The 16008-nt window shown below is 51.0% G+C and overlaps 1 protein-coding gene across 2 annotated transcripts in view; it reads left to right on the top strand.

Annotated features, from left to right (window-relative positions):
* The window catches only part of LOC101172006 (cilia- and flagella-associated protein 91), a 29301-nt gene that overhangs the window by 10600 nt on the left and 2693 nt on the right, over window positions 1-16008 (top strand). Inside the window, exons 1-3 of one of the 2 annotated variants that reach the window (XM_023962032.1) lie at window positions 7155-7708; window positions 10114-11643; window positions 13213-13725. In XM_023962032.1, coding sequence (XP_023817800.1) covers window positions 10323-11643; window positions 13213-13725 — 1834 coding nt within the window. In that variant the 5' untranslated portion in view covers window positions 7155-7708; window positions 10114-10322. Of the gene's footprint in view, window positions 1-7154; window positions 7709-10113; window positions 11644-13212; window positions 13726-16008 lie in introns of those variants that run through there. The other variant, XM_023962031.1, reaches the window with a different exon arrangement.

The following is a 16008-nucleotide window of genomic DNA, read 5'->3' on the forward strand; positions in this document are numbered from 1 at the left end:
AACTCACAGATGACGCTCTCATCATCAGATAGATGGAAATGACTTGTTTTGGGCGTCAAAGGTCTGAACATTGGTGGCGTTAACCCTTGTGCTATCCAAGGCTTTTAACATTGGGAGTTGGGTCATCTAGACCCACTAGACAGTGCTCTGAACCTTTTTTCTTCAATGATTTGTGATCTTCACTGGTGTCCATGGATTACATGAAATCTTTCCACCTTTTTCCACCTTTGTCATGGTAGGGAGAACACCTCAATAGCCACCGGTCAGCTACGTTAGCGTGTAGCTGCCAGCGCTCGGAAAATAAACAACAACATCAGTTTGATGATTTTAAAAAGTCATGCAAAAACAAAAAGTCGTGACCTACATGTAAATGTAAACGTCTGTGCTTCAGAGCACGCCCACATGAAGAAATGCGTTTGTCCTCCACGCCACAGCGCCACGCGGATCAATCACCCTGCCGGCGGAGGGCTACCCGGCCCTAAGTCGTTCTGAAGACTCCTTTAGAAAAACACTTTTGGACACCACTACATCTGCAAATGCCCCCACTGTTGGAGCAATAGGGAAGAACCAGAGGGGTGGGGGAGGAATTCAGATTCAGTCTAGGTTTGTGCTCAATGGTGGGTTTCATGGAACCAGTTTTGACTGTTAAAACAGAAAGAAGTGGTTTAGATCTGAGTGTAAAATATGTTTGTCACATTTCAAAGGCTGCAGAGGACATCAACAAATAAGTTCTGCTCCTTCACCCCTGAAGGCCTAAATTTATGTCCAGCTGTGAAAGAAAATTCACGCCTTTTGCTTTCATGTAGATGCCAAATGAAGGTAACTTTGGATCAAAAGTGGATTGATACATATTTGCATCAAAAGGCATCAAACCTTCAGAGCAAAGAGCGCCCCTCCCCCTTTTTCCATCATTTCACATCTTCTCCATCAGGAATTCTATTCGTTCTTCCTTTTTGTCCGATTCCTGAACAATTCTTCAGGACAAGCAGACGCTGGACCCTGAAGAATCTCAGTCCTCTGAAGCGGCGCACACAAACCCGGCTCACCGTTTTCTGTCTCCATGAAAGAGCTGAGCTGAAAATAAATGGACCCTAGCAGCGCCGCTCATGAAAGGCTTTTCAGCGCGCTCCTCTTCCCACCCCGATGCAACAGCAGGGATAATTAGAGAATTGTATTTTGAAAATATAGGTCTGCATGGTAATGAGGGCACATAGCCGAAGAAAAAAGCTTCGGTGCGGCTGAATCTGGCAAAGAGCTTCAAAGACGATGAGTGGCTTCCAGGCAGATGGGGAAGAAAACATTACTCCAGTGGAATAAAGAGATCACACAGACTGCAAAGCCTCCACGAGGCCACAGCATCTGCAGGAGAGGAATCACAGCAGCCAGGAGATCACAAAGAAAGCAATTCCACAACAGCTGGGGGTTCGTTGTGTACCCGCTCCTTTTAGAAGAAAAGGCAGGAGGTCCTGAGATGGTTCACATCCAGCAAGAATTAGGAATCCATAATACAGAAGAGGACAACCGCAGTCCTCCAGATCCTCCCCCTCCTCCTTTTCCTCCCTCTCTGAACTTCCTGCTGCTGATTACCTGAATCAGGTGTGTTGCAGTATGTCGCCATGCATTACAGGGGGGGAGAGGGGTGGTTCTGCAGACCAGCCCATCATTTACCAAAAAAAATGATCAATAACTTTGATTCTTAGAAAACAAAGAGACCGAAGATCTACAGCAGAACAGGAACAAAAGCATCTGTCCGTCCATCCGTCCACTAACCCACTCGTCTGTCCATTCATCCGTACTCTGAACCTGCTGAATCCCTTTTGGGGTTGCTGGAGCCTATCCTAGCCAGTGCTGGCTGAAGGCGGGGTCATTGACTGACCCCGCTTTGATTGGCTGGACAAAGTCAGTGGGAGTTCACCCTTAGAAAATGGTCTACTTCTGGCTCCAACCAATCATGTCAATTCAGACGCTGCCAGACGCCGCCATGTTGGAGCCAGACGTCATCAGTAAACAGTAATTGGTCCCAGCAGGCTCCACCTACTACTGAGGCATCTGATTGGTCAGTTCATGGTGTGAATAACTTGTGAGGATTATCAAGAAGATGTTAAAAAGGTATCAGATCCAAAAGTCTGTGGGATTTTGGCTTCTTGGACACAGCAGGTACTTCCTGTTTGGAATGCCAGGGGGGAGGAGTCACTCACTCCAGTTCTCATATACCATCAATGGTACACCCTGGACAGATCGGCAGTCGCAGTGCCACAAAAGCACAAACACATCTCGGGACAATCAGAGACAACAATTAACGAATGAAGCAACATGGAAAGTTCCAGCTGGGATTCAAACCTTGTCATTTTGAGACGAAAGTGCTAACCACTACACCACCATGCAGCCCCAGTCTTTTATTAAGTATGTAGATGAGCAGAAATTGTGTGGTTTTTTTTAAATCTCCTGTCGTTTTGGCCTCCTGAGAGAAGTGATTGCATCTTTTCTATCATTAGTTTGCCTTTGCAGGTAGAAATGTTTTAAGTTTCAGAAATCATATCATTGACATTAATTGATATTCATGTCAACGTGCTAAATTGTTTGCTTATCTTCCTGTTTATTGGACAAAACCTGGTGAGTGAATCAGGTGCGTCGTGTTGCTGCTGTGCGGTCAGGTTGAACGGGTTTTTCAGCACGCCGATCCACCTCCAAAGGTCTAAAATCCTGTCACAAAATCCGGCATCTTAGTGTACAGGTCGGTTCTGGAGCATTATATTGTTAAATGGATCAACATCTACAGCAGTTCCAGGGTGCGATCGATCACAGGAATTCATCTACAGCCTGCTGAGAGACCGGTGTCGTCTGCAGCGTCATGCTGGGATGTTCAGTGTGAAGCCGAACGCCGTCGTCTGCCACTCAAAGACTCCTCCCTAATGAAACTGAAAGCAGAAGCTGAAGGCGGGACGTTGTGGCGCCGCCACGGTTTCCCTGCAGGGTGCAGTCAGAAGGTTTGATGCTTGAGTCCATTTGTGGTTTTACCCAGGATAAATGAAGACTAGTGGAGGAGTTCCAGGTCTTACCAAGCAGACTTTGGAAAAGGGGAGACTGTCCCTCCCCAGCAGTGAAATGACTCTTCCCTCACTTATAGGTGGGGTTGAGTGTTAGTCTACCTGGCTGCTGAATCCACCTTTGAAACCTTCTTCTCGCTTTAACGTCATCAAAAGGAGATTTTCTTCTGGTTCAGAGGTTCGTTTCTTTTCTCCATATCCACCTTTAAATGCAGAGCAACTGTTTGAGACTCATCCGGTTACCCGGTGACCGTATCCGATCCAGAACCCGAGGAGGCATCTGGATGCTTCGGAGTGTATTCCAGCTGCAGTCTGTTGGTGTGCAGGGCTGAATGGAGAACCACTCCATGTGTTTGCGATGTGGAAGACTTTAATCCAGAAAAACAGGGCATATGTTTGTTGCTGTGGTGAAAGCTGTGAACATGAGGGGCTTGAATGGCGGTTGGATGAAGGCAAACCTCTCAATGGAGCAGCGTTGTGAAGACTGAGGCGTTAAAAGCAGAAGGACGAAGAGTCATCCTGTCAATCCACTTTAAATTGGCTGCTCTCCTAGTGGTGGATTAAACCTGGACTTAATACCTTTACACTAAAAGGCTGTTTGTTCTCCCAGAAGGCAATCTGCTGCGCCAGGCTTTAATCCACTGCAACAACAACCACAACAACCGTTTATCCCACCAGAATGTGCCAAAGCAGTTCATGGATCATATTTTTCAAAAGTCCATCCCAGAGGGGAAGGATTCTGGTGGAGGATCGGCCCGAGGCAGCGGGAGTCCCGCTGAGGCCTCAGGCTTTGTCAATGGGACCATCTTTGGGTCAGGGACGATGCTTCCTGTCACTGGTCGGTGTTAGAGACCGCTGTAGATCCGGTTATTGAGCCAGAGGCGGTCCGTCTGAAGTGTGAGCATCAGGGATTCTGCTGCTGTTAGCAGGCTGGATGGATCTGGTCCTCAACATCTACTGCACTGGTATTCCAGATGTTTCCGCCCTGATTGATCCAGGAGCAGAGATATCTGGAAAACTAGTACCATGGTGGATTTTGAGGACCAAGGCGAGGAGGGAACCCTGATATGGTGTTTCGGTTGCCACATCCTCAGCTTTGGCCCATGTGGCCTTTAACAACAGAGTTGACTTATGGAACTCCTTCTGGGACTTTGAAACCTGGAGAGACACTTAATGTATGTAGGCCAGTTCACGTGACCTTACAAAGAAGAAATGGGAGCAATGATTGTGGCTGAAGCTGTGAGGATTTAGAGGAGTAGAACTCCTCTTCTTAAGATCATGAAGAGCTAGCGAAAGACGGCGGTTAAAAATGTCACCGGAGTGACGTCCTCTTGGGGCGCTACAAGCTGGTTGGGCCAGGAAAAGATGGGGGGGTTGTAGGGGTTTGAGTAGATTCCAGAGGCAGCAAACGGCTTCTGTCGGGCTGTTTGCCAAGCAGATTCTGTTCTGCGTCTCTTTTTTCATCAGATGTTAGTCTGACGGACAGATGGAAACGCTCAAGTGTTGCCAAACTCCAGAGGATGCGACGGTGCCAGCAGCGTCAGGAGCAGACATTTCTGTACCTGTTGGGTCATTCTCACCTCCACGGCCGACGGCGGGGGGAGAGATGAGGGGGGCTACATGAACCGCTAAAAGCTTCAGTCGCAGCGGATTTGCTGCTTTCAGAAGGTCGTTGTTTGTTCCAGACTGACTCAATACTTTATTTACTGCTTAGTTTTTTTACTATTTAAAATGAATGTCTACTAAATACTTGAATGCTTTGGACAGAGGAAGTCCAATTTAGGAGATCGGCCCTGTTTCCCCCGTTACCCAAAATGCAGACCATAATGGAAACTAGAAAACACACTTTTAACGTCCAGGAGCTCCTCTGTATCACGTTAACCCTGTAACACCAGAGCCTTAGCTCCTGTGTTGACATTCTTTTAACGTCATTCCAGCGGATTCTGACGCAGAAAATGAGCCGATTCTGTTGATCTCAACACGTAAAGGTGAAGTAGGTGCAGATTTTTCATGATTCCGATCATCAGAGTGTAGTTTGAGTGGGCGTCCTACAGCTTCTTCCGGATCATGTACACACCTGTGCGTGCGCATTCGTGCGGTCAATAAGGAGCTAATATGAATTACGACGGCATCACCTGTGCGTCATAAGTGGGTGTAATTTCCATTTTCCCTGCGAATACTTCATGATGCACTTACCACACGCACCACAATGGTACGATCCATTTTCGTGGCGGGTCAGTCCGAGCCTCAAAGTCACACCTGAGCTCACCTGAAGGTACAACCCAAGAACCTGCAGCGTCCTACGTTTGTCTGGTCACCGAACCCCTGAACTGCCACTGGGACCAAAAGCAACACCTCTGGGTTCGATTCCCACTGCAGCGGATCCTTTGTGCCATCGTGTCCTGCAGCCAATCAGCAGCTCTTCATCATTGTAGCTCTGGCAGCTCTGCGGCGAGCGGCCTGGCTGGCTGTCCCGCAGGCCCGGTTTCATTTGACGTGACTGATGGCTTTGCATTACAGGAGTCCGGATGTGTCTAAAGCTCAGGTTTCACTGCCAGACGGTAAAACTGTCTCCGTCTAATTAACAGCCCTCCACAAACTCCAATCCTCTAAATTTAGATTTGATGATTTGTTTCGGTTATTTTCGCCGCCCTCTGATGGAGCCTTTTCCTCTGGGGGGGGGGTCCTGTCGAGTTAAAAGACGACCATGACCCAGATGTCCCGCGGCAGCGTGAGAACCGGGCTGATAGGTTTAAACATTGTAGATCAGGAAGACGCTCACCTGTGAGCTCGCCATCGCTGCTAACGGCGCCCGTCACTGTGGAGCAGAAAATCAATGAGAGCCTCTCTGTGGTGACACAACACTGCTGTTTGTTTGCTCGATGCATAACTTTGGTATTGATTAGGAAACAAACGAGGCTTTCATATCAACACCACAACTAATGGATTTATTAAAAAAAAAGGGATAATTTGAGGATTTCTGGTGGGGAACCAAAAACCCACCTGTGGCTTCGCTCAGATGGGAACCGGATCAGAGCCGATTGTGGGGAAGGACCGGATTTCATGCAGTCAGAACAGCCTCAGTAAACCCCGGGGGGGTGGGGGGGGGCTGAATGAAGCGCCCGATTGTGAACGCAGCAGCCGAGCTGTAGGTGTTGATAAGGCGAAGGTGTGAAGATGAGAGCCATTATCTCAGCGTGAAGTGGGACGTGGAGATTGGCTGCTCGTCCCCCCCCATTGACCCCCATTACAGCTACATTAACGAGCATCCTGAGGGATTAGATCGCAGACAGAGAGCAGCTGAAAAAACACTGAACGCTCTCCGCAGAGACCCTCCTGCAGAAGAGGGACGTTTGAGGGGAAAACGCGTCAGAGCTGAACGGCTCCAGGCGGAGGAATTCACTTCAGTTTCGTCTGTTCAGCCCAACATGACAACACAGTCGTCTCAACGGCTTCAGTAACTATGCAAAACATGAAATCACTTATAAAATACATTAGCCGATCGCTAAACTAAACTGGGCATCCCTGACCCGATTCCAGAAAAAAAAGAAGGAGGGATTCTCCCCCAGGATGGACAGGCCATGTAACAGAACTCCTAGAGAAGTATTAGCTTATCTGACTCTACAACTACATGTTTGAATAGTCCAGCAGACGAGCTTCATCCGGATGGAGGTGGGACACCGCGGGGTCGGGGTCCACGGCAAGGACAGGAGCCCGGACGGGCCAACTGAAATCTGGAATGACTGGGAAATCAATGAATGTTAAGATGAACGTTAGCGCTCACACACCTGGGGGGCAAAAAGTGTCCTCATTTGATGGGGACACGTCTCACTCAAGAGCCGTTTGGTGGTTTTACCCTCAAGTCTTCCCCCTAACCCTGAGGGTCACCTGGTCTTCACGATGACCCAGCCAGGGATTTGAACCCAATGTGGGTGACCACTCCACCACTAAGCCACTCAGGTGGAACTCACTCTTTTCATTGGTTAGCATCCACCCATAACTGGATGGAAACTTTGTGGTCTGCAGCGGTCCCCGTTCACGTGTCCGATCCCGGAACAGAGCGATCCCGGCTGACAAACCAACCGGACTCTGAGGTCAAAGGTGGAGCATCTGCTGCCCCCTGACCAGACTTGGCTCCCAAATGACTTCAGGAGGACCACAGAGTTCTCCTCTAGGAACATTCCCAGCACACGGACACACAGGACTGCTGGTGGAACTGAGGTGGAGCAAAGTTCTGACGTTCAGGTTCTGGTTTCCATGAAACACACCTGAGGTTCCTCATGTCCCCTGAACCTTCAGGAGTTAAGATGGTCGAGGAGTTTGTCTGAAGGGCTTCTGTTCACTCGTCAGTGGTTCTCGGAGGTCGTAGAGTTGGTTTCCAAAATGAGGATTTCAACTGTTTGGGGGCTGGAAACGGAGAGGAGGAGGATCCAGACAGACAAATGCAAGTCAGGAGGGACTCTGCTGTGAACTCTCTCCTCCTCCTGAAGCTCTGACACTGAGAAAGTCTGACAGGAGGAAGAGGAGTCACAGACGGTCCAGAAGGAATAAGAAAGGAGAAACCGGCTGAGGAGGAGAAACAGAGGATGGGAGATGTGAGGGACATCGAGAGGGATGCAAAAACGCAGTAAAAAAAAGGAGACAAAGAAGAGGAGGAGGAGGTGAGGAGCAGACGCTCAGGAGGAGAAACCAGACAGAGGACAGACAGATGGATGGAGGCGAACAAACGAGTGGAAAGAGAGTGCACCACTCCTCCTCCTCCTCCTCCCCTCAATCCCTCCCTCCATTTTGTCGTCCTCCTTCGTCTGATGCTGCTCCAGCTTCTCGGGCTTCAGCCACACATGCAGCTCAGCGCTCTGCTGGAGCGCCGCCGCCGCCGCCATGTGAGCGGAGTAGAAAAAACCTGGGCTGCTGATGGCGTCACGGTTCTGAGCGCCGCTGCGTTCTGCACGGCTGCAGAAATAGTGCTGTGCAGCTTCATGCATGATGGCTGCAGCCGTGCAGCTGCACTTCATCCAATTATGATTTTCTGGCTTTTGCTACTTTATGATCACATGCAGTGGTTAGTGCCCCCTGCTGGCAGGATCCCACAGTGCAATGGGGGGCCGGTCCTGTCCGTCAACATGTGAGGAGAGCAGCTGGTGTTTCCTCCTCAGAGCTTCAGGAGCTGCTGGAGCTTCAGGGTTCTCCGGTGGTTCTGTTGTTTATTTAGACAATAAAGGCGGCGGAGCGTCTCCGAGGGAAAGACCGGCTCTTTCCTTCAGCGGCGGCTCACAGATGAAGGGAAGGAAAAAGCTGCAGATCAGGAGGAGTGACTCCTCTGAGGCGTTTGAGGGTTTCATGTTGGATGAGTTCAGAAATCGAACTTCACGCGTCGGAGGTGAACAGAGGGGTTACGCAGACGCGGCTGGAGGTCACGGTGCTGCCCGCCGTTGGTCTTTGCGCCTCAGGGGCGCCGGCTGTGATGTGTTTGAGGAGCGTCAGCCGTCTCAGCTGGTGGCGGGCGTTCAGGCTGCGGGGACACATCAGGTCTGGGATCCTTCTCTCCTTTTCCTCCTCAGGCTGGCCTGCTGGAAGGAAACACATTTAGGTTTTGGAAGCTGAAGAAGTTGCTGCTTCTCATTCATCACACACAGAGAGACAGGTAGCCCACATTCGCTCAGAGACAGCTGATGGCTCCGCGTTTGGGGGGGGGGGCTTTCAGGAGCCATGGCGGGAAAGTGTTCCATCATCTGGCTGGTTTATTTCACTTCCGTCAAATGATCCGTCTCTAATCTGTGCCGCAGAGGTGTGAAACAACACTGAGTCCTGCAGACGGACAGACCTCTCTCGGGCGGCTGATGGGCGGCGAGCTAAAGCCCCGCCCATCAGCCGGGCATCGTTGGAGCGGAGAGCCGAGCAGCTGGTCAGCTGTTGGTGCCAGCAGCGTGCTGTGGGATTATCTGGAGCGTGTGATTTATGTGTCTACACTCTGCTCAGCGGTCCGTCTGCGCCCGTCCTCCAGGCTGACTCAGGCTGAGCGTCTGGACTCTCCTCGCCACCCCGGGACCCCGGCGCTGATTCACTCTGCTCTCAAACGTGTTACAACCTCCAAATGTAGACGGGAGCCGTCTGCTCAAACGGCAAAACACAGGAGAGAGCAGAGCGGGGAGCCGGACTGCTGAGAAGGTTTCTTTCAGAAGGAGAGTGACTCCGTCTGAGGCTGCAGGACGACCTGCTGGTGGGATTGATGACGACGGATCATCGCTCAGAAAGAAGCTGCAGCCGTTCACGGCTTTAGGAAACTCCTGTGCACACGATTGGAATGGAATTCTGATGATGGGGGACATTTATCTAGAAAATGTACCCATAAGAACCCAGACCACCTTTTCTTAGAAATAAAAAGTATTCTTCCACAAACTGAGGGGACCACAGAATGATATTAATGGATATTTTTCCATCACGCTGATCATCACAACATTCATTCATTCAATCATCTTCTGAATCGTTTGTTCAGAGTCTATCCCGGCTACTAGCAGGCGAGGGGGGGGGGGCATCCTGGACGGGTCGCCAGTCTGTCACATTCACACACCCCCGCACGCTCACATGCACACCTATAGGGATGATTTAGAGTGACCACTGAACCTATAACGCATGTTTTTGAACGGTGGGAGGAAGCCGGAGGTCCCCCATTGATGTTCCGGTTCACGTCCCGGCTGGGGGGACTGAACCAGCTGGCTGTGAAGAATCCATTTCTGATATTTTTCTGTTAGGAGCAGACGGAAAAACGCCGTCTGAAAAAGAGCTGATTGGTGACGTGGAGAATCTGCTAATAACTGAGGACAAAGCCGACAAAAGCTTCATGTTCCATCAAAAAGGTTTAGGGAGCAGAGGAAGCAGAAATGACTCAGAGTGTGGTCGCCGTCGCGGCCTGCCGTGTCGTCACCATAGAAGCAAACGGTGTAATAGCCCCCCATCCCATCCCTTCTGAAGCTCTTCCCGCAGAGCGGCGGTCCAGACCGACCTGACTGGACGTCTGTGGTGCTGATGAGACCATTAACCATCGGCCTCCCTTTTGTCTTTGCAGGAGTTTGGAGGACGAGTAGGATGCTGAGTATCGTTCTTCCTCGCCCGTGCTCTCCGCTCTGCTCTCCATGACCTGAGAGCCAACACTAGGGAAGGAACCCGACACCAGAGAAAGAGAGGAAGAGGAGGGCAGAAGGCCAGGGAAGGAAGAGAAGAAGAGAGAGAGAGACGCCTTTTTTGTTGTTGTTGTCATTGTGTTTCCTTTCTGAGATGGCGGCAACTGAGGCCAGTGCGGCGCCGGTGGTCCAGGAAGACGGGAAGGCTCCTGAAACCAAACCGGCGGAGGCAGAAGAACCGGCGGAAAGCACAAATTCAGAGACGGTGGACAGCGAGGCGGCTGAGAAGGACGGCCCCGCCGTTAACAGTGACGCCGCTGAAAACAAAGAGACTGTGAGTAATGACACCGCTGCGGCGCCAGGAGGCACCGAGGAGGGCGCCACGGCAGGTGAGGAGGCTGCTCCTCCCCAAAGCTCGGAAAGCACCGCCTCTGCTGAGCACAAGACCTCCTTTCTGGACTCCTTCCTGAACAAGAGCGGCCTGGGGAAGGTGATGGGAGGGAGGAAGAAGAAGGAGCACGGCACGGCCGCGGGAGGCGGCGAGGAGAGCACAGCGGAAGGAGGGGACAAAGAGGGAGAAAAGGCAGGCGAGGAGGCCGCTGCAGCGGAGGGAGGAGCAGAAGGAGGTGAAGAAGGAGGAGAGGCAGAAAAGCCTGCAGAAAATGGAGAGAAAGAAGAGGAGAAGAAGACGGAGAAGAGCAAACCCGCAGAAGCTAAGTCCTCCGTCCGAGACCTCATCAGGAAGCCGGTGGCGAGGATCTTCTCCCACCGCAGCACCGAGAAAAAGGACGGCGCCGCGGCCGCCACAGAACCCGAGAAGCAAGTCAAGGTTCGGTCCAGGTCCCTGGATCGTCTAGAAGATCCCGAAGCACTTAACACCACTGCAGACTCCAACCCGGAGGAGGGAGGAGCTGCTGCAGGAGCAGAGGAGGAGCAGAAGCTCTCATCCGCCTCGGCCTCCACCAAGCACATGAAGCGCTGGCACTCCTTCAAGAAGCTCATGGCCCAGAAAGCCCACAAGAAGAGCAGCGGAGGAGAGGAGGGGAAGGAGGAGGGAGCAGAGGGAGAAGGAGGCGGCGGAGACTCCTCCACACTAGACTCCAAAGAGTCAGGCCACAAGAGGTGGAAGCTGAAGCGCTCCTGGACCTTCCAGGGTCTGAAGAGAGACTCCTCTGTGGTCGGCATCAGCGGCAAAGCCAAAGGCTCCGAAAGAGATGAGAAGGAGGAGGCTGCCGAGGAGGGAGAGGAGGCCAAAGCCGAGGGAGGGGCCGAGGAGGCAAAGACGGAGGGAGGAGAGGAGAAAGCAGAGGGAGGCGAGGAGGAGAAGGCGGCAGCAGCCGGAGGAGGAACCGTCACACAACATGCCAACGAGATCTGGACCTCCTTCAAAAAGAGAGTCATCCCCAGGAGCAAGCGGGCCAACACAGAGTGCGCCCCCGGTGGAGAGGAGGACGCCACTGCAGCCGCCGCCTCAGGTGAGACTCCTGCACGAGATGAGGAGCTGAAGGCGTCCAGCACACATGCAGACACTCAGAAACGGGGAATCATTAGATCATCGTCTGATGAGCAGCTCCTTCTCTGGTGTTGGTCGGTTCCTCTGCTTTGGACCGTTGGCCTTTTGATGGAGGAGTTTGAACATTTGACTAGGATTCACCTTTAGCTGGCAAAAGAGACACACAGTCACACACCCATGCACACTCACACTCACAGCTGACCGCTGATAATGATCCATGGATGATCTGCTGTCTGTGGTTCTGGTTTCTATGGTAGTTAGAACACCTTCATGAAAACTCCTGATTGATCGGACAGAAATCCTCTGAAGCTCAGAATCCTGGCAGGTGCTTAGGAAGTAGCTATTTGAGGTACTCAGCTGTTTCCCAACATTTCTAACAAATCAGAAGATCAACCACCACAAAGTCAGAGTCTGTCCTTGAACCGCTGTCCTGTAGCTGTGAAACCACACGTTCTTTGTAGCGTCCACAGCTGGACGGAATCGAACATTCAGACTGTGAATGTGATCGAGAGCGTCTGACCAGGCACAGCCAGTAAACTAGCTGTCTGAACACACATTCAACAACTTCAATCGATTTAAGCATTGATTGCTTAAATCGATACCTCGACACCGGAGCTGAAGCTGGAGACACAAATTAATCAGTTCTGCAGAAAAATCAATTTCTTTAAACATGTCGCTTTGGCAGATTTATTAATAATTATCTGAATTCTTATGTTCAAAGTGGAGATATTAGGCTTTACGCCGATGATGCAGTTTAGTATGTTTATGCATAAAACCAGGCACAAATAAAAGCTTTGAGACATGTGGGAAATTGGCCCGAAAACTTTAATTGATGACTAAATTAGAGCTGGGAGATCAATCGATTTTATTGATTAATTCAAATTGGTGACATGCGATGACGTTTAAAATAAAAAGTTCGGATTTTACCGATTTCGTGTGGAAGATGCCAAAGTTGTGTTCAAAATTCTTCGAGGCACACTTGTGCCGATGGCGGGAGGGGGGTGTTGTTCGCTCGATGTCCCGGGCCATGAACCGGGTATGAACCCGTACAGGGATGGGCTGTTTCCTCCTCCTGTGACTTCACAGCTCGTCATCGTCACTAAGAAGCAGTTTCTTTTTTCTGCTGCTCATATAAAATTGGAATTTAAAATGTTGCAGTTTGGACTTTATCTGGATTTTCTTTGGCGTGAAGCTCTGGGATGGTCTTATCTTCCCAAATTTCCATAGGATTGTCAGCTGCAGCCCTCTTTGTCGTCATGTTTGGAAAACATTTGTTGCTTTTTTCTTGCTTTGCCTCTTTCTTCTTCTTTGTCTCGTGGCCACAGTTGTAAACGGTTCTGCGTCTGCGGCGCCCTCTGCAGGCAGGCGGAATAGTTATCACAGCACTTTTGAGCATTTTAGTTCTTTTTTCGAAACATTATCAGATGTTCTGCAATTCATTTTGTCCTGTCAGATTCTGTGAGTCTGGTCTGGAGTTTCGCTTTTGCATCCAGACAAAGGTAACTCCTGGTTTCTCCCCCTTCTCCTCCAGGTGAGGACGCAGCTGCAGAGGACGGGAAAGATGGAAAGTCGGCCAAGGCCAAGCGCTCACATTTCGGCCGAGCGGTTTCCCTGAAGAACTTCATCATGCGGAAGGGCAAATCCAGCAGCGTGGACCAGGGTGAGGGCGCCAAAGAGGGAGAGGAGGCTGCAGAAGGAGGCGAAGCAGCAGAGGAGGAAGGAGCCGCCGACGGCGAAGCCGAAGCTACTGCCGAAGCTACTGCCGAGGAGGCCAACGACAAAGACGCAGCTGAGAAAACGCCGCCAGCGGAGGTGAGCGACACCGAGGCGGCTAAAGAGCCAGATGAGACGCCAGCCGAAGCTCCCGTGACCAACGGAGAAAACGGCTGCACCAACGGCACGGTGGAGGAGAACGCCACGCACAATCACCAGGAGGAAGAGGAGAAGACGACGGAGAGCAGTCCCGTAAAGAAGAGCAAGGAGCTGGGAGGAGTCAAAGAGGAGGCCAACGCCAAGATCATCAACGACACAGCCGTGAACAGTGGTGAGTTAGAGCGGCGGCGGGACTCTGAGGAGCCTCCGAACATCTGCAGCAGCAGAGAAGGATTCGCTGACAGCAGACAACCAGCTGCAGCTCCACCAAACACTAACAAACACGCCGGGCTAGCGCTAGCTGTTAGCGGGACGGAGGAGGAGAAGCGGGGGGAGGCGGAGTCTCCTCTGAATGGAGCTTCTCTGGATGGTGCGGGGTCAAATGATTGGTGTGAGAGGGAGGAGGATGAGATGAGGAAGAGAGATTTAAGAGAGGCTGCAGTGGCTATCGTTCAGAGCGTGATGTCAGCAGCAACCGGCCAATTAGAGAAGGAGCTGTGCGTCGACAACGGCGTAAACGGCGTCTGCGATGCAGACATTTAACCCGGACGACATGCAAGGCATGCACGCCAAACGCACGCTCACAGATACGCACCGTTTTATTCACCTGCATGAACGAGGGGATCACAGGGAGATCGGGAATGTGGGGGTCCCGCCAGCGAGGCGCGGTGTCATGTGACTTCAGGAGGGTTCACAAGAACTCCACGTTTGTCTGGATCTTTCATTCCTTCTGTCTTATTATTATAAAACATTAAATATTGGCAGCAGATAGGGGAGGGGGGGGGCAATTCTTCTGCTAAATCTGCACACAAACCAAAGGTAGAAACTGTCCGTTTTAGGCTAAAGGAGCAGGAAGTCTGCAGAGCGCCGTAAGGCTGGTGCAGGAGAACTTTACGTTTGGTCACATGGAGGATCAAAAGACGGTCAACAATGCGGTGAAATGCTTGGGATCAGAAGAACTCCCTAGAATAATCAAGAGGAACTATATAACTTTGAAACAAAACAGATGAATACGTTTAGAAAAAATCTAAAGTGCAGAAGGGTTGAAATGGGTTTTCTGAAATGTTAGAGCAACTGCAACTGGACGTTGTAGCTGGACGATGGACGTGAAGAAAGACCTCAGACCTGCTGCTGAATACGTTTGGTCTTTTTCCCGAATTCCCTGAAAAAAGCCTTTTCAGAGGCTCAGACGGTGACAAATGTTGACCTTTTGTGGCTTTCGGCGGCAGGAATGTTCCCGGTTAAACAAACGTCGGTGGTGCCGGTTGTAGTCTTAAGTCCCAACTGTCCTAACGGGTGAAAACGGGCCGACTGGAGGGGAAAAACGGTAAAAACCTGTAGAGGACACGCAGGTGAGCCGCAGGAAGTGTCCAGGTGGTCGACCGCTGACTGAACGCCTAGAGAGATCTTATTCTACGAGCGACGGGTCGTAGTGAACACGTATACAACACTTGAGGGGGAAGTAGGTGAGTTTTCTTTTTTTCCAACCCTCAAATCCTGCAGACTGAACGAGGAGCCGGTTAAAGCGGTTCCTGTGATGCGTGCGCGCTCCTCGCTGCAGCCTGACCGTTAGAAATGAGGACTCTAGACAATCAGAGTGTAGTTTGTGTGGACGTCCTGCAGACACACGGATCACGTCACACCTGTGCGTGCAGCACTGGATTGTGGTCAGGAAGGAGCCAGGACAGAGTTTAGACACTTTTGATGCATTTAAGGTCCAGAGAAAAGCAGGTGAAGTTCTCACACAATTCATGGAAATCCGCCGTTTCTGTCATGAAGGAAAGTGGCGTCGCATCGTTACAAATGGAAAAGGTTTCCAAGCTCGCCAACGACGCCTCCGGTGGTCGAGATGCGGCCGCTTCTGTCACTGAGCCTCCGTGGGCCCGGACCCTCCGAGGTCACAGGGACCCAGACATCAGCGTAAACAGAAAACGTCTTTAAAGTTCATGAACAGGTTCACATCCAAACCACTTCATAACAGAAGGACAGCTGATGGAAACAGAGGCAGGTTCTCCTTCCACCACAGCGTTCTGGTTCTTTTTCTGCCCACCTGGGAGCCGCTCAGGGCTGCTGAGCAACAGGAGGTGAATTGCTGGTGAACCTCCTCCATTATTTATGAATCCCAGCCTCCTCTGCATTCAAGTGCTCCTCGGTCTTTGATCTGACAGAGACCAGAACTGCTCCTCCTGCAGATGAAGCCACGACTCATCAAACCCAATCCGTCCATCGGCTGGAGTTCAGAACCAAGTCTGACAAACGTTCACTTTGGTTCCTTACATTGGGGTTAAATCAGCCAATACTGACACCACAGCATCAGCAGTGCTGTCTGTCCACCAATCAGTACTTTGGTGATTAAGGAGATTTAGACAGTTCTGTCCTTTAGGATTTTTTTTCTACCTTTTATCTTTTGCAGCATCCAATGCAAACGCCAACTTCAACCGTTTATTTTCTCCTC

Source organism: Oryzias latipes, chromosome 13 (assembly GCF_002234675.1).
Source record: "Oryzias latipes chromosome 13, ASM223467v1".
In the NCBI taxonomy this organism is placed as follows: domain Eukaryota; kingdom Metazoa; phylum Chordata; class Actinopteri; order Beloniformes; family Adrianichthyidae; genus Oryzias; species Oryzias latipes.